At 50.7% G+C, this 23,290-nt stretch overlaps 1 protein-coding gene across 2 annotated transcripts in view; it reads right to left on the bottom strand.

Moving 5' to 3' along the window:
- Positions 1 to 15,773: 15,773 nt before the first annotated feature.
- Positions 15,774 to 23,290, bottom strand: part of SLAIN2 (SLAIN motif family member 2) — a 57,970-nt gene continuing 50,453 nt past the window's right edge. For both annotated transcript variants that reach the window (XM_038769186.1, XM_038769185.1), the window contains 2 exons: positions 18,104 to 18,401; positions 15,774 to 15,999 (listed from right to left, as the gene is read on the bottom strand). In XM_038769186.1, the coding sequence (XP_038625114.1) occupies positions 15,933 to 15,999; positions 18,104 to 18,401 (365 nt within the window). In that variant the 3' untranslated portion in view covers positions 15,774 to 15,932. The remainder of the gene's footprint in view (positions 16,000 to 18,103; positions 18,402 to 23,290) is intronic.

A 23,290-nucleotide genomic window follows, 5' to 3' on the forward strand; every position in this document is an offset into this window, starting at 1 on the left:
TTAATCCCATTTTTACAGGTGATGCAACCGAGGCAGAGAGCAGTCTTGACCAAGGTGACGCAGTATACACATGGCAGAGCTGAGATTAGAATCCAGGTCCTAACTTCCAGGTTCAAGTTCTATCCACTAGACCACACTGCTTCTCTGTTGTCTGTAATTCCTTACAACTGGCTGGAAGAGAAAAAAAGAATAAGAACAGGATAGAACAGGAAGCAGCCCCCCACCCTCAACCCCCCCACTCCGAGACCTGAGGAAGCAACACGGTCTCTGCCCAGAGGCACGGGCTCCTCGCCCACAACCCTGCAGGGGCGGGACCACCGAGCCCCGTACCACAGCCATGGCTGGGGCGGCCCCTCTTCACCCTCGACCGGTACATACTGGGCATCGGGTACCATTGCGAGTTCTTGGTTCTTTGCTTACGGTATCTGTTAAATGTTTCCTGTGTGTCAAGCACTCTACTTAGCATAAGGATAGATACAAGCTTATTGGATTGTATCCAACCTAATTACCTTGTATCTACCCCAGAGCTTAAAACAATGCTTGACACATTCTATTACTATTAGGTTATTATCATTAACTATTATTATGACTGTGATTAAATTATGTTTATATAATTATAGATGTTATGATTATATATTCTATAGTGTTATTTATTATATAATATAGACTGTAATATATGCTGTACTAGATAATATATTTACACATATTATATAGTATAATTATACAATATAATCTATAATCATGATATCATAATTATAATATAATATAATTCTAGATTATATAGTGTAGGATTATATCATATATTATGTAATATTAAGTTATATATTGCATATATTATATGATATAATTATACAATATATCATCTATGATTATAATTATAATTATATGATAGCATAATTATATATTATAGATTGTATAAATATATATTATATGATATGTGTATCATAATATATTATGTAGTTGTTACAATATAATTATTATAATTATTATGGTATTATATTGTATTACTGTTGTTGTTATTACATGTGTTATTATTAGATCATGTCCCACATGGGACTCCCACTCAATCCCCATTTTACCGATGAGGTAGGCAAAGAGAAGTGAAGTGACTTGCCCAAGGTCACACAGCAGACAACTACCCACTAGGCCATGCTGCTTCTCATGGATGGAGGGAACAGTGCCCCAGCCCTCTTACTAGAGAAGCAGCATGGCTTAGTGGGAAGAGCTCGGGCTTGGGAGTCAGAAGTTGTAAATTCTAATCCCTGCTCTGCCACTTATCAGCTGTGTGACTTTGGGCAAGTCACTTAACTTCTCTGTGCTTCAGTTAACACCTGTAAAATGGAGATGAAGACCGTGAGCCCCACGTAAGACAACTTGATGACCTTGTATGTACCCTAGCACTTAGTATAGTGCTTGGTACAAAGTAAGCACTTAACAAATACCATCATCATTGTTATTAGAGGGAGTGGAGCAGACAGACCAACGTTCAGACACACAGCAGTGTACACAAACTAACAAAGAAAACAGACGGACAGACAATGAGCATGCATCACCTGACACTCAGCCCACACGCCCCATGCGTCCGTCAGTAAGGCGTCCTCTGTCCCAGCCCTTTGACACCCTCGACCCGAGGTCCAGCAGTCACCCCCAAACCAGGCCAGACTTTCCCCCAGACCAAGGCTATCTGATCCCCAAACCTTCCCCCAACCACCCCCCACCAACCAGCCTGCATGCGCCCCCCCAAACCCCTAACCAGTAAGGGCAGTTCTCAGCCTCCAGCCCCTCCCTCCCCAGACCCTCCCCAATAATCCCCCCCAAACTCCCTCCCCAATTTCCCAAATCTTCCCCAACCCCACGCAACGCACATCATATACACATCATTAGCAATTTCACAACCCATTAGGCGCCCCAAAACCCCTCCTTTGCCCCGCAACGTGTACATTTAAGGCATTTCTGAAACCCTGGAATCAACCCCTCCCCAGCCCCCTTTCTCCACCCCACCAGCCCAACCCTAATAGCCCACCCGCCCTCCCCCACCTTCATCATCAATACAGTAGTCATCAGCAATCCCAACAATCACAGTCCCACACCCACCCTAAAAAAGGGGGGGAGGATGTAGCTGGAACAGCCAGAGCCCCCCTCCTTACCTGGGCCCGCGGCGGACCACGCTCTGTCTCCTATCCTCTTCCAAACTAGGGTGGGGCTGCTTTCAGGAGCCTTATATCGGGCAGGGCAGGGAAGGCCCCTCCCCCCCATTGGCCATTAAGAGACGGTGCCTCCTCACCTCAATTAGAAGCACCTGGGTTGATTGGGGCTGGGAGCGGGGCTGGGGGCGGGGCTGCCCTACAACGTTGAAAACCCCTGAGCTCAGGGCTGTGCTTTACCTCAAGGCGAGCAGAGGGCTCTGCCCCGAGGGAGCTCTTTGAGGAGGTAGGGTTGATCAATCAGTTAATCATTCAAACACATTTACTGAGCGCTTACTGTGTGCAGAGCATCATCAATCATCATCATCAATTGTATTTATTGAGTGCTTACTGTGTGCAGAGCACTGTACTGAGCGCTTGGGAAGTATGATGTAAGACAGTTGGTAGACACCTTCCCTGCGCACAACAAGCTTAGAGTCTAAAGGGGGAGAGAGACATTACTCATTCAATCATTCATTCAATCGTAGTTGTTGAGTGCTTACTGTGTGCAGAGCACTGTACTAGGCGGTTGGGAAAGTACAGTACGGCGGTAAAGAAAGATAATCCCTGCCCACAACGAGTTCACAGTCTAATTCATCAATCAGTGATATTTATTTTTGTGCTTACTGGGTGCAGAGCACTGCTTGTAAGAGTCCAGCACCACAGCTTGAGAAGCAATGTGAGAAGCAGCATGGTGAAGCCAAAAGAACATGGGCCTGGGAGTCAGAAGGTCACGGATTCTAATCCTTGGGCAAGTCACTTCACTTCTATGTGCCTCAGTTACCTCATCTGTAAAATGGGGATTAAGACTGTGAGCCCCTCATGGGACAAGGACTGTGTCTAACCTAATTTGCTTGTATCTACCCCCGCACTTAGTACAGTGCCTGGCACATAGTAAGTGCTTCACAAATACCATTATTATTATTAACAGAGTTGGTAGGCACCTAGAGGGAAGGAGGATTTTACTATAAATAAATTATGGAGATACATACATATATATATATATGGACTGTGGGGCTGAGGGTGAGGGGAATAAAAACGATTCCCCTTCTTGCTGCCCAGGATTTCCAGAATTCAACCCTTCCTCTCTAGCTGAGGCACAGTGTGGCCTAGTGGAAGGAGCCCAGGGCTGGGAATCAGAGGACCTGGGTTCTTATCCCTGCTCCACCACTTGTCTGCTGTGTGATCTTGGGTGAGTCACTTCATTTCTCTGTGCCTCAGTTTCCTTATCTGTAAATGAGGATATAAAGGTTCTCCCTCCTAATTTAAGCTTTAAGCTCCATGTGCGATGGGGCTGTATCCTAGCTGATTATCTGCTTAACAAACACCTGTCATTACAATTAAATTGATAGCACACAGGTGCCGGGGACATAGTAAACACTTTACAAATACCATAAAAAGGGGAGGGGGGGGGGGAGTAGATAGTTCCACTGTGGGGAGAGTAAGGGGAAGATTCCATCGTGGCTTCTATTGGGAAGCAGCGTGTCCTAGTGGAAAGAGACCACGGCTTGGAGTCAGAGGACCTGAAGTCCAATCCCAGCCCCACCCCTTGTCTGCTGGGTGACGTTGGGCAAGTCCCTTCACTTCTCTTAGAGAAGCAGTGCAGCCCAATGGAAAGAGCCCAGACTGGGAGACAGGGAACCTGGGTTCTAGTTCCAGTTCCACCACTTGTCTGCTATGTGACCTTGGGCAAATCATTTCACTTTTTGTGCCTTAATTTCCTGTTATGCAAAATGGGAACTCCATCCCTGTTCTTCCTCCTGTTTAGACTATGAACCCCATGTGGGACCTATTGGCCTTGTATCTACCTCAGCACTTTGTATGTAGCAAGCATTTAACAAATACAATATTAGTACTAGTAGTAGTATTACAGTTTGAGCGGGTGGTAGATGGGGCTGAGGAAAACTGCTGGGAATACTGGGGCAGTGGGAAGGGACGAGGTAAAAATGAGGCAAGGTTGGGAAGAGAGGCCTGCAGCGATTGGTCAGACGGGGAAAGGCAGCCTGAATGGATGGGGTGGGAGTGGCAGCCTGCAGTGATTGGATGGAATGGTAGGAGCGGCCTGCGGTGATTGGGCTGGGTGGCCTTCAGAGATTGGACAGGGTGCTTGGGGGTGGCCTGCAGTTGATTGGGCAGGTCAGAGGTGCAGCCTGTGGTAATTGGATTGCAGCTGCGGAGAAGCAGTGTGGTTTAGTGGAAAGAGCATAGGCTTGCTAGTCAGAGGATGTGGGTTCTAATCCTGCTTCACCACTTGTCTGCTGTGTGACCTTGGGCAAGCTACTTCACTTCTCTGTGCCTCAATTCCCTCATCTGTAAAATGGGGATTAAGACTGTGAGCCCCACGTGGGAACAACCTGATTACCTTGTATCTACCCCAGCGCTTAGAACAGTGCTCAGCACATACTAAGCACTTAACCAACACCATAATTATTATTATTGCTATTGGACTGAGCGGGCCATGTGGCCTGGATGTCCAGAGGGGCTGGGGTGTCCAGGGGGCCCGGTGTGGACTCAGAACTTGTGGGAGTATGATACCAGAGTTACCCTGAGCCCGGCGAAGATGGGGATTGGGCACGTGTCCCTGCAGGGCGGTGCCTGGTTTGTTCTCCTGGCCTGTGGGCATGAGTCTGCTGGAAGCCCAGGGTCCTGGGAGCCGCTAGGGTTTGTGTCTGACTGCTAACATGGCAGGGGTGGAGAAGGGGGGCACCCTATCTAGCATTCAATGGAATTTACTGAGTGCTTTCTGTGTGCGGAGCACTGTATTGAGCGCTTTGAAGAGTACAATACAACAAACGAGGTAGACATGTTCCCTGCCACAAAAATCAATCAATCAAAGGTATTTACTGAACTCTTACTGTGTACAGAGCACTGTTCTAAGCGCTGGGACAGTATAATAAAACTGAATCTATAGGCTTGTTCCCTGCCCACAGAACCATTCATTCATTCAATCATATTTATTGAGCGCTTACTGTGGGCAGAGCACTGTACTAAGTGCTTGGGAAGTAGAAGTTGGCAACATATAGAGATGGTCCCTACCCAACAGCGGGCTCACAGTCTAGGAGGGGGAGACAGACAACAAAACAAAACATATTAACAAAATAAAATAAATAGAATAAATATGTACAAGTAAAATACATAGAGTAGTAAATATGTACAAACATATATACATATATACAGGGGCTGTGGGGAGGGGAAGGAGGTAAGGCGGGGGGGATGAGGAGGGGGAGAGGAAGGAGGGGAAGGAGGGGGCTCAGTCTGGGAAGGCCTCCTGGAGAAGGTGAACTCTCAGCAGGGCTTTGAAGGGAGGAAGAGAGCTAGCTTGGCGGATGTGCGGAGGGAGGACATTCCAGGCCAGGGGGAGGACGTGGGCCGGGGGTCGACGGCGGGACAGGCGAGAATGAGGCACGGTGAGGAGATTAGTGGCAGAGGAGTGGAGGGTGCGGGCTGGGCTGTAGAAGGAGAGAAGGGCGGTGAGGTAGGAGGCGACGAGGTAATGGAGAGCCAATCAATCAATCAATCGACAGAATGTATTGTGCTGAACACTGTACTAAATGTTTGGGACAGTACAGCACAGCAGAGTTGTGGACATGTTCTCTGCCACAAAGAGCTAACAATCAATCAATCTTATTAATTGTGCACCTATTGTGTGCAGAGCACTATATGAAGCACTTGGGAAAAGACAGCAATATAACTAACACATTCCCTGCCCACAACAATCTACTGTGTGCAGAGCTCTGTACTACTAGGGAGGGCACAAAAGAGTCAGTCAGTCAATCATATTTACTGAACGCTTACTGTGTGCAGAGTACCATACTAACTGCTGGGGAGAGTTACAATACAATAATAAACAGACACATTCTCTGCCCACAACGAGCTTACAGTCTAGGGTGAGTAAACAAGATTCTTGCTGAGCTCTCAGGAGAGAACAACAGAGTTAGTACATAGAATCTCTACCCTCATGGAGAGCTTGCAGTCTAGAAGGAAAGACAGAAATGAAAAATGGATTTGTATACAAGTGCCGTAGGACCGAGGGTGGGGTGAATACAAAGGGTGCAAATCTAAGTGTGAGGGTGACACAGGAGTGAGGAGGAGAAGAGGAAATCAATCCATCAGTCATATATATTGAGTGCTTAGAATGGGCAGGGTGATGTACTAAGCTCTGGGGAGAGTATAACACAATATAAAAAACACATTCCCTGACCACAATGACCTTAAAAGTCTAGAGCGAGAGATGGACAATGATATAAATAAATAAATAAATACAGATATGTACATAAATGCTGTGGGGCTGGGCCGGGGGATGAATAAACGGAGCGAGTCAGGGAGACTCAGAGGGGAGTGGAAAAAAAGGGAAAGAAGGCTTATTCAGGGAAGGCCTCTTTGAGGAAATGTGCCTTCATAAGGCTTTGAAGCGGGGGAGAGTAATTGTCTGTTGGCTACAAAGAGAGAGGATGTTCCAGCTCAGAGGCAGGATGTGGGCAAGAAGTCGGCGGCAAGATAGATGAGACCAAGGTACAGTGAGTAGATTAGCATTAATGGAGCAAAGTGTGTAGGCTGGGTTGCAGTAATAATAATAATAATGATGGCATTTGTTAAGTGCTTACTGTGTGCAAAGCACTGCTCTAAGCGCTGGGGGTGATACAAGGTGATCAGGTTGTCCCACGGGGGGCTCACAGTCAATCCCCATTATACAGATGAGGTAACTGAGGCACAAAGAAGTTAAGTGACTTGCCCAAAGTCACACAGCTGGCAACTGGCAGAGCCGGGATTTGAACCCATGACCTCTGACTCCAAAGCCCGTGCTCTTTCCACTGAGCCACGCTGCAGTAGAAGAGTATAGAGCTGAGGTAGAGGGTGGCATTGAGTGCTTTCAAGCTGATGGTAAGGAGTTTCTCTTTGATTCGGAGGTTGATAAATGATGGCATTTTTGAGCACTTACTGTGTGCCAGGCATTGTACTAAGCACTGAGGTGGATACAAGCAAACGTCTGTCCCACGTGGAGCTCCCTGTCTCAATCCCCATCTTACAGATGAGGTAACTGAGGCACAGAGAAATGAAGTGACTCGCCCAAGGTCACACAGCAGACAAATGGCAGAGCCAGGATTAGAACCTAGAACCTTCTGACTCCCGGTGCTCTTTCCTCTATGCCATGGTGGGCAACCACAGGAGGTTCTTGTGGAGTAAGGAGACACGGACTGAATGTTTCTGTAGAAAAATGATCCAGGAAACTGAGTGACATATTGGCTGGAGTGGGGAGAGACAGGAGGCAGGGAGGTCAGCAAGGAGACTGATACAGTAATCAAGGAAGAGGAAGAGGAACATCTCACTCTCTGCTCTTGTGGGAAAATCTGAGGCAAAATGTACTGCAAAAGCATTCTTAGGGCAAACTTCAGTTTTTGGTAGGTCTGGATTATATTAAGCAATAATGATAATGAGTTTGTTATGATTGCGTCAGTTCAAATAAAACCTTTTTTCATCCAGCTGGGATCCACACTTCTTTGAAACACACGCTTTCCTTCATACCTGTTTTGCTGGCCCAGAGCCCCTGTGCCTTTGCCCACCACCAGTAGAATGAGAGGATAAAGGTGAAAACTCTCGCAAGAATTAACTGTTAAGGGAAATTTGCATTTGGCTTTGAAGACCCAGTTGAAAATTTAAGTGGGAAATATTGAACATGGCAAATTTCTCCTTTTCCACCTCAAACACTCTGTACTCATTCAGGTTAGATCATGAAAACCGACAGAAAGTGAAAGATATTGCATGAGGCAAATTTCTCCCTTTCTTCTTTCTGCTCTCTCAAAGAGTTGGGAGGCCTTGAAGACCCACGGAAGAATGAAAGCAAATCGCTCCTTTTCCGTGGCAAATATTTCTTCCCTTCACTCAAGGTGTTAGGACTTAAAGACCCAGGAGACAATTTAGTGTGAGGTATTGCATGAAGCAAAACTCCCTTTTCCCCTTCTAATATACTCTCTGCTCTCTTGAGTTAGGCCATGAAGACCTAGGAGGACAATTACATAGAAGATAGAGTATGAAGCAAAAATCTCTCCTTTTTCTCTTCTAATAGTCTCTGCTCCCTAGAGGTGTTAGGTGTTGAGGACCCAGGAGAGGATTAAGGGAGAGATATCACATGAAGCAAACATGCCACCTTTTCTACATCAAAATTTCTTTGCTCATTCGAGGAGTCAGGAAAAAATTAAGTAAATACTGTGTAAAGCACAACTCTCATTTTCCTCCACAGATATTTTCTCCACTTTCAAGGAGATAGGCCCCAAAGACCAAGAGAAAATTGAAATAGATATTGTGTACAGAAAATCTCTCATTTTCCTCTTCAACTATTCTCTCTGTTCTCTTGAGGAGTTAGGCCCTATAGACCCAGGACAGAATTCAGTTTCAGATACGGCGTGAAATGAATCTCTCCTTTTCCTCAAATAGCTCACTGCTTGCTCAAGCCAAAAAGACCCAAGGAGACTTGGAGACATTGCACAAAGCAACCTCAAATGGCATAGTGGATAGAGCACCGGCCTGGGAATCAAAAGGTCATGGGTTCTAATCCCGGCTCCACCATTCATCTGTTGTGTGGCCTTGGGCAAACCACTTCACTTCTCTGTGCCTCAGTTGCCTCATCTGTAAAATGGGGATTAAAACTGTGAGCCCCATGCAGGACAGGGACTGTGTCCAACCTGATTTCCTTGTATCCTCCCCAGTGTTTAGTACAGTGCCTGTCACATAGTAATCACTTAACACCACAATTATTATTAATATTATATTCCCTCTACTCAGATTCGGTCCTAGAGACCCAACAAAAAATTAAGCAGTTGATAGTGCATGAAGCAAGTCTCTCCTTTTCCTCCTCAAATATTCTTTGTTCACTTGAGGAATTAGGTCTTAAAGACCCAGTGGGAGAACCAAGTTGGAGATGGAGCCAATTTCTCCTTTTCCTTCTCTAATATTCTCTCTGCTTGCTCAGGCTATAAAACCAAGGAAAGTTACATGGGAGACATTGAATAAAGCAAATCTCTCCTTGCCCATCACAAATATTCTCCCTGCTCTCAAGGAGCTAGGCCTTAAAAATCAAAGAGAGCATAAAGATGTTGATAATTGCACAAAACAAATCCCTCCTTTTCCTCCTCAAATATCCTTGCAATAAGAGTATAATATGCCCAATGAAGATGAAGGGGAGTATGCTCTCAATGGAACCAGGGGGAAGGGGAAAGGAGGGGTGTTCTTTAAACTGCACCTCCTTATTCTTTAAACTACTTGACCCCACCCCAACATTACCACTCCCCTCTCCCAGACAGGGTAGGAGGGGCTAGAGGGTGAGATTACTAATTACTATGTGTGGATTATCTGTGCTGATGCTCCCTCCATTAAGAGGCACATCCATCATTAATGGTATGTGTTAAGCCCTTACTATATGTAGAGCACTGTACTAAAAGCCTGAGAGAGTACAATATAAGAATATTTGTCCAGTGAATCAGTGGTGAGCAAATGAATAATATATTTGCTTATATTCATAACTGTTTCCCCCTGTAGATTGTAAACTCCTTGTGGGCAGGAAATGTGTCTTCCTCCTCTGTTGTACGTTACTCTCCCAAGTGCTTAGTAAAGTGCTCTGTGCACACAGTAAACACTCAGTAAATACCAATGATCGATTGATTGAGCCAAGGCCAAATTTTGCTTCTCTGGTGAATTCATTCATCCACTCATTCATTAATTCAATCATTTATTGAGCACTTACTGTGTACAGAGCACTGTACTAAGCACTCAGGAGAGTACAATATAACAAAGACATATTCCCTGCCCACAGCGAGTTTACATTCTAGAGAGGGGAGACAGACATTAAAACAAATAAATTACACCTATGTACATAAGTGCTGTGGAGCTGGGAGCGGGGAAGAATAAAGGGAGCAAGTCAGGGTGACACAGAAGGGAGTGGGAGAAGAGGAAAGGGGGGCCCTAGTCTGGGAGGGGCTCTTGAAGGAGATGTGCCTTTGATAAGGCTTTGAAGGAGGGGAGAGTAACTGTCTGTTGTATTTGAGGAGGGAGGGCGTTCCATCCAGGGGCAGGACGTGGACCAGGGGTTGGTGATGAGACAGGTGAGACTGAGGCACAGTGAGAAGGTTAGCACTAGAGGAGCAAAGTGTGTGGGCTAGGGTTGAAGAGGGTAGCAAGGTGAGGTAGGAGGGGGCGACGTAGTGGAGTGCCTTAAAGCCAATGGTGAGTTTTGGTTTGATGCAGCAACCACTGGAGTTTTCTGAGGAGCGGAGTGAAATGTCCTGAATGTTTCTGTGGAGAAATTATCCAGGCAGCAGAGTAAAATGTGGACTGGGGTGGGGAGAGGCAGGAGGCTGGGTGGTCAGCAAGGAGGCGGATTTTAGAGATGTTGTGAAGGTGGGACAGACAGGATTTAGTAATGGATGGAATATGTGAGTTGAATGAGAGAGAGGTGTCAAGGATAACGCCAAAATTAAGGGCTTGTGAGACAGGAAGGATGATGGTGCCACCTACAGTGATGGGAAAGTCAGGGGGAGGACGGGGTTTGGGTGGGAAGATAAGGAGTTCAGTTTTGGACTCGTTAAGCTTGAGGTGACAGGAGGACATCCAAGTAGAGATGTCTTGAAGGCAAGAGGAAATGTGAGTGCAGAAAGGGAGAGAGATCAGGGCTGGAGATGTAGATTTGGGTATCAGCCACATAGAGGTAGTAGTTGAAGCCATGGGAGTGAATGAGTTCTCCAAGGGAGTGGGTGTAGATGGACAATAGAAGGGGGACCCAGACCTCAACTTTAAGGGACTCCCACAGTTAGGGGGTGGGAGACAGAGGAGCCTGTGAAAGAGACTGAGAATGAACGGCCAGAGAGGTGAGGAAAACCAGGAGAGGACAAAGTCAATGAAGCCAAGGTTGGATAACGTTTCCAGGAGAAGGGGGTAGTCCACAGTGTCAAAGGCAACTGAGAGGAAGAGGAGGACCAGGGTGAAGTAGAGGCCATTGGATTTGGCCAGGAGGAGATCACTGGGGACATTCAAGAGGATGGTTTCTGTGGAGTAAAGGGGACAGAAGCCAGATTGGAGGGGGTCAAAGAGAGAATTGGAGGAGAGGAATTTAAGACAGCGGATGTAGACAACTCACTCAAGGAGTTTGGAGAGGAATGTTAGGAGGGAAATGGGCGACAGCTGGAGGGAGCTGTGGGATCAAGGGATGGTTTTTTTAGGATGGGGGGACATGGGCATGTTTGACAGCAGTGAGGAAGAAGCCAAAAAATATGGAACGCTTCACAAATTTGTATGTCTATCATTTCAGCAGAATCCAGCCCAATGGCCATGCCCTTTTCCATCCTTTCGTAAATGAGAAAGGAAAATGGAATCACCAGCAAGCCAAATGTGATGAAGTCCTTCCACTGAGAAATCTGCCAGAAAAAAATGGACAGGACCCATTTGAAAAAGATCTTAGATGACCCATTCCTGGATACAGGTAGGTTCCCCTGCTCACAATTCTCCGGCAGCGAGGCGGTTTTGGATTAGCGTGGATACGGTCCTCACCCTCGGCTTCAAGGCTCTCCATCACCTCGCCCCCTCCTACCTCACCTCCCTTCTCTCCTTCTCCAGCCCAGCCCGCACCCTCCACTCCTCTGCCGCTAATATCCTCACCGTGCTTCGTTCTCACCTGTCCTGCCGTTGACCACTGGCCCACGTCATCCCCCTGGCCTGGAATGCCCTCCCTCCACACATCTGCCAAGCTAGCTCTCTTCCTCCCTTCAAGGTCCTACTGAGAGCTCACCTCCTCCAGGAGGCCTTCCCAGACTGAGCCCCCTCCTTCCTCTTCCCCTCCCCATCCCCCCTGCCTTACCTCCTTCCCCTCCCCACAGCGCCTGTATATATGTTAGTATGTATTTATTACTCTATGTATTTATTTTATTTGTACATGTTTATTCTAATTATTTTATTTTGTTAACGTTTTGTTTTGTTCTCTGTCTCCCCCTTGTAGACTGTGAGCCCACTGTTGGGTAGGGACCATCTCTATATGTTGCTGACTTGTATTTCCCAAGTGCTTAGTACAGTGCTCTGCACACAGTAAGCGCTCAACAAATACGATTGAATGAATGAAGAAGGTGGGCCCCAGCGAATGTTCCATCTCATCCGGGTCAGCAACGCTCAGGTCCTCGGGCCAGGATCTCACCGTTAGCGTCCTCCTTGGACACGCGGGATGGGACAGGACAGTGCAGGGCAGCGCTCCGGGTCCCTCGGTCTCTCTCCGTCTCCCTCGGGGACTTCATTTTCCCCTTTGCGGACTCTTCGACCGGCTGCTGCAGGCCAAAGAGCACAGCGGGGCAGGTGGGGCCAGGAGGGCTGGACATGAATTTCTGCAACCCAGAGCCGCCGGCGGCTGCGGCCACAGAATGACAAAGCTGAACCCGAGGGTTTGCAAGGGGCAAGTGGCCGACCCGCCCTCCGCTTCTACCCTGACCCTTCCCCCTCCATCTCAGGACTCAGCCTCTTCCTCCGGCTCCCAGGACCCATTGCGTGGTTCGGTGGGGAAGGTGAGCCCCGATTGTCTGCGTGCAGTGGGCAGGTGATGTGCATTGTGGGTTCCCAGGTACCACTTCCGTGGCCAGCAGGGCTGTGGAGTCCAGAGGGATTGGTTGTTTCTGAACAAACTGGGTGCTGAGATATGGGTCAATTGGGAATGGTGGAATCTTTCCAACCTAACACTCGCTAAAATGAATATAATTTTAACAGTGAAAGTTATGGTCAGGCTGTTTATTGATGAGGCAACCATATATACACGGTAGTCTATAAAAACAGCTGGGCATCCAGCTTCTTGTGATATGAAAGGACATTGCCTGTCAAACGTGGACACCTGTAGATTCAGTAGCAAGTTCATTTCAACATACGGAGTTCAGTATACACACACATGCCCCCACCGCCCCCACCTCCTCAGGGCTCTATTGGACTCTTAATGGGTGGCTAGAGAAGGGATAAAACTGATGTTCAGAATGACTGAGTTCTTCCTTAAAAAAACCTTTGACAGTTATGAATGGTATATTGCTTTACTAAATGAAACTTCCAGGATCTGAGCACTGACTGCTCTTCAAAAACAGGCTGTATAAAAATGGACGCAGCAGATGCCCGAGTCTTAAGAATAGTCCCATTTTTCACACTTTTATTAACACACTTACAAAAAAAACACATTCAAACACTGGGGAAAATTAAATAACTTTGGAAGCAGGCTGTCAGCTTTCTGCTTACCCACAAGTGACCATTTGAAGTTATTGGCACCAAAACCAAAAACCCACAGTTATAAATCCCAACGACTATAGATCAAACCCTAAGGTAAGGAAATCCTAGGCACCAGTTGCTCCAAGCCACATTTCCTGCGGCCAGCTCCCAGCCTGTCAGGGAGGAGCCTGTCATTTCCCCAAACAGAAAAATGGGCAACGCCCAGAAGCTCCCTACAGAAAATAGGCAGCCAAAGGCTTGGGGGGCGGGGGGAATGCCAGGTCCCATGAGGCTTTCCCATTTCAAGTTCAGCAGACCTCTTCTTTTCTAGGTGATAAATCTCAATGTCTTTTCAAGTACAAGCTTTCAATGCCACAATTTTAAAACAAAGTTAAATAACCTGAATATTTCTTCTGAAACAGATCTAAATAAAAAAATTGGATAATCTCTTCCCATAAAAATAGTCCCTGTCATTTAGGCTGTGGTAGATCTCTGCAACACGGCACCCCACCAGTACCGAGTCCTGTCTTTCTGGCTACGGTGAATTCTTCCTTCTATCTCTTGAATGCATTTAGTCTCATGGACTTTCATCCCCTCCAACCCTCCTGCCCTCCCCCCCGGATGGCCGTGGCTCGGAGCAGCCCTAGGAGCCCGGTGCTCAGCCAGGGGCAGGGGGCACACGCAGCTGTGGCTGCCGGTCTCAGCGCGGGTCCACTTGGGCACCGATCGATCGCTCCCCGCCGAGGCTCCTGGAAAGCGCGTGATGCGGCTCATGGCACCCACGCAGGCGGCAACGCTCCTTATGGTCGAGGGACCTCTAGGAAGAGTCTGGGGGAGCGATGACTGAGCCGCTCCTCCGGGAGGGCAAAACACAACCCGGAGAACCCATCTGGCCAACACGTGTGGACAGTTCCGGGGCGCTGCGGCCCAGTCGCTTCCTCTCTGCCTCACCAACCCCTGCTTGCAAGCCTGGTTTCCCAGGCTTCCCTCTGCCTGTCTAGGAGGGTGCTGGCAGTTGGAGACAGTTCTCCCTGATCCAGTGAGGGGGTGCCCAGGGCCTATCCCTCCCTCCCTCCCTCCCTCCCACAGTTCAGATGGCATCAAGCCTCCTCCAGGAGGGGCTGGTCCCCCGACTAGCTGCCCTTCTACCAACCCTCACTGCAGTCCCGCTACTCCACTTTCTGATGCCAATTTATTTTGAAGACTTGTCTGACAACCAAAAAATTTCTAGTCTGCCATCTTCCGAAAATTGTTTTTCAAAAGGATTTAGCTCCAGAGAAGCGCTTGCTACAGCGTGGGAACAATAGCGAGCAGAGATCCAGTGGAAAAGAAGGCTCCAGTCTGGGAGAGTGAGAGTGTGTGTGAGTGTGTGTGCGCGCTAACGCAAGCGTGCACAAAGCCAGTCTCAAACTCAGTACCAGTAAGGCAAGACACAGCCAAACAGAAACAATCTCCTCAAAGAAAATTAATGTTGTTCAATGTAAAAAATGGGATTCAGCAAGCAATTCCCATACCGGGAATCATCCCAAAGTGTCATTTGGTATCAGAAGACCATGGTCCTCTACAGAGACTGTGTTATACAAGTGCATAGATCTTCCTTCTCTTTGACCAAGTCCGGCTTTCCGACAGAACACAGGCACGGAAGACATCAGCCAACACTCAAGAACCGTTGGAATTTCTCCCCCTTTCTCTCCTCAAGAAACCCTGCCAAGGAGCCAAACCAATCCTTCCACCCGGCTCTTCTCAGAGCAGAGCATTCTGGCACCTGGGCCACCACACGCAAGGGAATCACTCGCTGTTCCTGAGCCAAGGGCTAGAAAGTGGAAATAGATTGTACACACACACATACATACACGTGTGCAAACGTGCACTCACACACACACACACACACACACACACACACACACACACACACACACAATTCTGATATGTCAACGCAGCCCAGGGCATGGCTCTCCTCTGAAGTTGTATGTTTGTGTTTGGTTGTCCCCCAAGCTCAGCCTAAAACCCTTGGGGGGCGGGTCCCAGCTGGAGGCCCAGACACTCTGCAACGGGGGTGGGGGGAGGGGGGGCAGGCATCATGCTCAAATTTGCTGGGCTGGGGCCGGCCCAGGGCCCACAAATTCCCCTAAATGGTGGCCGCTGTGGGCAAGACCTGCCCACCCGCCTGCCCGCCTGTTCAGCTTGAGCACTGAGTTCAGAAGGTGGCCCGGGTGCCTGGCACCTCAGACTCCCCCACTAATGTCCCCCCTGAACTTGCTCTTTGGCATCCGTTAGGGTTTTGCCTGGGACTTGGCCGCTATCAGTCGGACTGAGATAGGTCGGGCCTGTAATCAAACGGGAGAACGAAAAGTGATTCCAAAGGACGGTACTGTGTGATCACCAACCCTATCTGATGTTTAATGGCATTAAAGTGCTGCTTGGCCTTCTCTGCCAGTTTGTGCTCACGTTGACAGAGAGGACCGGGATTTTCCAATCCCAAAGTCACATCCGGACAGTCCTGCATGTTGAGTCTGGAGAAGGGGCCCCCGCAGGTCAATAGCAGCCGTCTTTCCAACTGTCATCTTTCATGCTGCCGTAGGCTTTGGGCGCTGGCAGCGACCTGAAACAGAGTCAAAGGGCTTGGGTCACCGGCATGGGCAGAACAACCCCAGCCCCGGCCCCAACCCTAGGCCTGGCCCTCCACTAACCATTAGCAAAGCAATGAACCCCCTCCCCTTACCCCACCTTCGGCCCTCCCCACTCCCAGCCCTCCACCTTCAACCCCCATTCCTTCAAGTCAAACAATTTCAGTTCACCGTTTTCAGCTCAGAAAAACCAGAGCTGTCATAACCACAGTTCTAGTTCCAGCTTGGCTATGGACCATTCATAAATATGACTGACTGACTGATGGACAAACTGTGTGACCTTCAGCAAGTCATTTTACCTCTCTGGGCTCCCATGTTCTCCTCTGTAGAATGGGGATGAGCCCTGCTCTCCCCTCCCTCTTAACACTCTGAGCTATTCATTCATTCATTCAATAGGATTTATTGAGTGCTTACTGTGTGCAAAGCACTGTACTAAGCTTTTAGGACAGAACAATACAACAGACACATTCCCTGCCCACAATGAGCTCACTCTCTAGAGGGAGAGAAAGACATTAATATACATAGAAAATGCATAAATAAATAAATTACAGATAAATATGTATGTGCTGTGGGGCTGGAAGGGAGGGTGAATTCATTCATTCAATCGTATTTATTGAGCGCTTACTGTGTGCCGAGCACTGTACTAAGTGCTTAGTACAGTGAATGAAAGGAGCAAGTCAGGGTGGCACAGAAGGGTGTGGAAGAAGGAGAGCTAATCAGAGAAAGCTTCTTGGAGGACATGTTACTTCTATAAGATTTATTCTGATAATTACCAGCTACTCTGATCATCTCTTTTTCATTCTATTTAGCAGACTGCTTGACACCAGGCAAGCGTTTAATAACTTCCTTATGAACGAACACAATGATCTAGCCAGCCACCACTGTGTACGGTGTTTTGATGCTCTCGCCCAGATTCCCCACTGGCAAACATTCCAAAAAATTTGTGTGGAAAAAGCATCTCATGACTATGTTCATGTGCAAAAAGAATCCAACTTGAACGGTTCTGAATGTTCTTGAAGAAGAATGATCTGGGCAGCAGAGTGAAGAATGGACTGGAGTATGGAGAGGTAGAAGGCAAGGAGGTCGGCAATGAGGCTGAAGCAGTAATCCAGGCAGGATTGGATAAGTGATTGGATTAATGTGATAACAGTTTGGATGGAGAAGAAAGGGCAGATTTTAGCAATGTTGTGAAGGTGGGACCAACACGATTGAGTGATGGATAGAATATAAGGGTGAATGAGAGAAAGGAGTCAAGGAAAACGCCAAAGTTACAGGCTTGTGAAACAGGAAGAATGGTGTTGCTGTCTACAGTGATGGGAAAGACAGGGTTTGGATGGGAAGAGAAGATGTTCTGCAGGCTTGCAGACACCCCCGTGTACCAGGGGCAGCTAAAACCCGTCATTGTGTGTCAACTGTCCAAGAGAGGGGGTGTCTCAGAGTAAAGGGGTGTTGCCACTCTCGGCGGGAGTGCTCCCAAAGCGCATCCCATCCTGACACGTCACACCCCATCCCGTCCAGCCTATTCCACCTCATCCTGCCCTGCAGCCAGACGCCGGGGCTTGTCCCGCAGCCCCAGGTCCTGCCGACAAGCTGTGGGGGGCGGTGGCAGAAGGAGCCTGGCGGCGGGGGCAGCCTGGAAGCCCTCTGCACCTGGTGGCCCTCAGCACTAAGCTTGGGTAGAGAAAGGCCAAGTCCTCCTTGCCACCCTTCGCCACAAGCCTGAGGGGTTCCAGGCAGGTCCTGCACCAGAACACACCCCATCACCCGCCTCCCGGCCACCTTTTCCTACTGTGACTCCTCCCAGGAGCCCTGCTCCACGCTCCTCTACTCTGGCCCCCACCCCACCCGGACCTCTCCCCATTCCTCCCTGGGGTGCCGCTGCAATGCTTCTCTACTCTGGCTCCTACAACGGCCCCCCACCACAACCTCTCCCCACCCAGCCCATGCCCTGGACCCCCGTCACTATCCCACCGCCTCTCCACGGCCCCACACCATGCTACCCCCCGGCCACCGGCCGGCATCTCCCTGCCAAGACCCCAACCCCGGCCCCACCTCTGGCCCCAGCCCCGGCCGACTCACCTGCGAACAGGCTGGGCGAGCTTGCTGCGAGGCACTGGGATCCCGCCAGTGACCGGGGCGCTGGGTCTGGGCAGGCCGCTCCTCAGCCCCGGGGCCCCCGGAGGTCTGGTGAGAGGGGCGCTGCTGGAACCACCAGCCGAGGTCGGGGGGGCGCCCGCGGAGGCACCACTCTGGGGGAGCTGGGTCATGTCCGAAGCGCCGGCGGGGCCCGGGCCGTGGCTGCTGAACGCTCGCACGGGCGGCCGCAGGGCCAGCGGAGATGGTGCCGCTGGGGACCGGAACTTACTCGGAGAAGGGACTGGAGAACGGCACACACAGAACATAGTCACTGCCCGGTGAACGCCCCCCGCCCCCCCCGGCTCACCCAGGGAACCCCCTCTGCCCACCTGGGGCTTCCTGCCTCCCCAGAACTGGCCCAGCTATGGAGAAGGACCGGATGTGAGCAACTGAGGACCACCATCGAGTCCAAGCATGATCGAGCAGAAGCAATGTGCCATTCTCCCCACAACAGGAAGGCGGTTCCACCTGCGGTTCCTGACTGGGGGCAGGGAGAGCGGGGAAACGGGGTGTACCCCCACCCAAGGGAACTCCCAAACCCACAGGCAGGTCACTCCCTCCCTGCTGTGAGACTGAAAGGCAGCTCCAGGTGCCCACCCACCCCACAGCACCCCCAACAACCCTTGCCCCCACCCAATGCCCCTGCAGCCATAAGCCCCGGGGACCCTTCCCCAGTGCAAGGGAGCAGCACACTGTGAGGAAGGGTGGGGATGGTGTGTCTGTGAGCTTTGGCACCGGGTGGGCTTCTAAGATGGCAGAGCCCAGAATGAGAGCACCCCTGTCTTCCCCAGGATTCTAACTCCAGGGAGCCACTCCCCGGCCACCAGAGCAGTGCCCAGGGGGCTGCAAGGAAGCAAGTTCTCCCCTATGGGGAGGGGCAGGGATGAGAGTCCACCAGCAGCCTCCGCCTTTCCCCAACTGTCAGGATCTCCAGCTCCAAGAGGGGAAGCGTGGAACCAATTCCCTTCCCGATGGGAATTCTTACAGCTAGGGCTGGACTGGCCACCAGGGCCCTGCTCTTTGCCACTTCTAACTCTATTCTGTCAATCAATCAATTAATCATATTTTCTAAGTGTCTACTCGTGGGGAGCGTGGGAAAGATAGGGAGTATGTGCACACAAACCGTACCCAACGGCTCAAAGCCAAACAGACTCAACAACAGAAGATAAAGGGACCAGGGCAAGAAAAACAACCTTGCACCTGCAAAGCTCGGAGGCAACCTCAAGGCCATATCCACAGCCAGCAATGGTTGGCAACGGGTGGCTGGGGGCCAGCCAGAGCAAACGCTTCGTGATGGACAGAGCTGTTGCTAGGCTAGTGGCTGGAGGGTGGCGAGTGAGTGTGCTACATGGCCTGAGAAAATCCTGCCCCCGGGCAACGGGGGGTATAAGAGACGAACAAGACAAGGGGGGGTGCAAGCACGCACGCAGCTCACACGCACACACAGGTGCCCTCTCTTCCTCCCTTTCTCTCTCTCTCTCTTTCCCTCTCTCTTCATTAACCATGTAATCGCTGATAGCAAATAAACGGCAACCAAGCTTTGGACCTCTGGCTGACTCTTCCTGGTGTGAACGCGCGGCCTGCGTCCGGAGACGTCCGAAGACCCGGAAAGGGTAAGAACCCGAGAGTTGCCCCCGAAACCCCGGGGAGCAACGACTGGCGCCCAACGTGGGGCTCGGGTACCCCCATAGGGGAAGACCAGGGAGAGTGCCCCGTAGGCCTGGTAGCTAAAGGTCAGGCGGGAAGATGGGGACAGTACGATCGCTGCCCATATATAAGCCAGAAGATAAGGAATTGTACACCCGGCACTGTTACAAGATATTGAAAAGTAAAGGGGTAAAAATTGAGCTGAAAACAATAAGGGAATTTATAGGGAAGGTAACTATGACCTCCCCGTGGATACTTGATTCCGGGATCACGGAGGAGAGATGGGACGTTATTGGGGAACAGATGACGGCCTATGAAGACTCCCACCCGGGGGAGCTAAAGGACGTGGACTTTCTTATACACGGTATCCTCCGTGCGACCTTTCAAGGGCCAGAGAGACTCGTTCGTAAGTTTGACGCGACCTGCCAGACTGACAAGGAGGAAGCGGGGCAGGAAAGAGGAGTACCAGAGGCTTCGGTCCCGGGAGCCACTTGGGCTGAAGTCCGATGCCTGGCCCCAGTGGAAATCCGACCCGGAGACACTGTAAACGTCCCAATACAGCCCCTCCCCTGGAGGGCCCTAGTGGTGGGGCTTCGGACAAGGGCGGCAGGGGTCGTTCATACATCCGAACGGGGGGAAGGGCCCGGGAAGATTTCCCTCACCAACCATCATCCGTATGGTATATACCTGGGATCGGGAATGGTCATTGCTCGCGCTACGCCCCTTGACCCCCCACCCCCTGATCCCCCGCCCCCAGCTATTGGAATAATACAGGAAATAACCCTTGATAAACCGTGGCGGACCCTCTTAGTTGAGGGAAAGCCCCTTAAAGGGCTTCTGGACACCGGGGCCGATCGCTCCGTTATTCAGGATTGCTGCTGGGCAGCGGAGTGGCCACTAGCAAACCACTCGATGGGGGTGCAAGGCGTAGGGGGACTGCAGGCCGCAAGAGAGGCGGGCCGTCCGTTGATTTGGTCTTGCCGGGGAAGGCAAGGTGCGTTCGTCCCTCTGTGCGTTCAAGGGCTCCGTATGAATCTGTGGGGTAGAGATGTGCTGCAGGGGCTGGGAGCCCACCTTATAGATGAAGCTGATCCTTTTTAGGTGGGGCCACTGGGTTCCGGGGTTTGTCCACACCCCCGCTGGTGTGGCTTCCACACCCACCGGTATGGGTGGACCAGTGGCCCCTGACCAAGGACAAGCTGCAGGCGCTGAGGGAATTAGTTGCGCTCCAATTTGCACAGGGGCACCTAGAGGAATCGTTCAGCCCCTGGAATGCCCCCGTATTCGTTATAAAAAAGAAAGCCGCGGGGAAGTGGCGCTTCCTCATGGATTTAAGAAAAATCAATGCGCTCATTGTGCCAATGGGACCCCTACAACCCGGATTGCCCTCCCCTAACATGATTCCAAAAAATCACCAGATCCGGGTCATAGACATTAAGGACTGCTTTTACAGCATCCCGTTGCACCCTGACGACAGGGTGAAGTTTGCTTTTACTGTTCCGAGCCCGAATTTCGCGGAACCAGCACTCCGGTACCAGTGGAAGGTGCTGCCACAGGGCATGTCTTGTAGTCCCACCATATGCCAGTGGTTCGTGGGGCGGATACTCGCCCCTTTCCGCAAGGAATTCCCAGGGGCGACGATCGTCCATTACATGGACGACATCCTTCTGGGTATGCCCGATCAAGGGCAGGTACAGACGCTCACCCGGCGAGTGGTGGCTGCCCTCGCAGCCCAGGGTTTATTCGTAGCACCCGAGAAGGTACAGGAATCAGCCCCGTACACGTACCTTGGGTTTGACGTCACCGAGACCCGGGTGACTCAAAGACCACCCCATATTGACCCCCGAAAATATGTCACGTTAAACGATATACAGGGTTTGGTAGGGAGGATTCAATGGATGCGCGCGAGGACGCCCATCCCCTCCGCCCTCATGCAACCCCTGTACGATCTCCTAAAAGGAGACCCCAATCTTAAATCGCACCGCGAATGGACGGAGTCCGCGAAAAGCGCACTCCGAGAAATCACACAGCGGTTGGCGGGTAGCCATACTTGTCGCGCTGAACCCCACCTCCCTATGGAGGTCACGATATTTCGGGAGGGTAGCCTTTTCGCGGCTATACACCAGGGGACCGAGATTCTCGAATGGTGTTATCCTCGAAACCCCTCCCGTGTTCTCCCAAAGGAGACTGAGCTTCTCGGTCGCTTTTGCCAGAACGCCATACAGCGGGTAGTGGCGCTTTCGGCCACTTACCCTATAGTCCATGTCGGGATAGCCATGGGAGACCTTGAGGCGATAGCCAGGGACAGCTTCCTGTGGGCCATGCTCTTACAGCAGGCCACCTTTACGGAACGCTCCCCGTTGACTCTTAGCCACTTGTACGAGGGATCGGACATTCTGACCCCTCGGGTGATCTCCGATACTCCGGTCGGGGGAGACAATGTTTTTACGGACGCTACCAAGGAACACCGGGCGGCAGTTTTCAATCAGACCACCGGTGCCTTGTCGGTGCTCGACACGCCATACGGCTCGACTCAGCGAAATGAACTTTTCGCTATCATATGGGCAATGACTACCTACCCCCAGGCGATCAACATTATCTCGGATAGCTTGTATGCCGTTAATCTTGCCCGGCGAATTGAAACCTCCGTACTTTTCGACAGGTACTCGGAGATTGGGAACATGATCTCTCAGCTCCAGGCTGCTGTAGCGGCTAGGGAATGTAAGGTATACCTCATGCACGTCCGTTCCCACACGGACGGACAAGGGCCGATCTTTGACGGCAACCGAACTGTGGATGCCAGCCTACACGCCACAGGGCCGTCACTAATGGGGCTGGATGCCGCGGCTGCGGCGCATAGGGAGTTCCATCTCCCGGCCACCTCGCTCCGTCGGCTGTATGGGGTCACTAGAGAGGAAGCCCGGTCTATTGTCCGGCGCTGTACTCGCTGTCTTCCGTTCACCCCAAGGCCGGCAGGGTCGACGGGAGTGAACCCCCGGGGGCTCGCGCCGAACGAGCTGTGGCAAATGGATGTCACCCACTGGGGGACCTCCACGATTCATATGTCCATTGACACCTTCTCCGGATTCATGCTGGCGACATGCCAAGCAGGAGAAGCCGCAAAACATGTGCAAAACCATTTGTACCATTGCTTTGCCACTATAGGCACACCCCAGGAGATAAAGACGGATAATGGCCCCTGCTATGTCTCCAAAGCCATGTCCCTCTTTTTCTCCTCCTTTGGCATCTCCCATGTTACTGGGATACCTTACAACCCCAACGGTCAAGGTATAGTGGAAAGGGCAAACAGGACGCTGAAAACTCTCCTGCAGAAGCAGGGGGTGGGGAAGCGGGTCACGCAGTGCGCCCTAGACAAGGCAACGTACACCCATAACTTTCTATCTGTTGATCGGGAGACGGGACTCTCCCCCGCCATGCGGCAACTCTGCCACAGGTCCGCGACCGTGGAACCCCGGCGCCACC

Source organism: Tachyglossus aculeatus, chromosome X5 (genome assembly GCF_015852505.1).
Source record: "Tachyglossus aculeatus isolate mTacAcu1 chromosome X5, mTacAcu1.pri, whole genome shotgun sequence".
Taxonomy (NCBI): domain Eukaryota; kingdom Metazoa; phylum Chordata; class Mammalia; order Monotremata; family Tachyglossidae; genus Tachyglossus; species Tachyglossus aculeatus.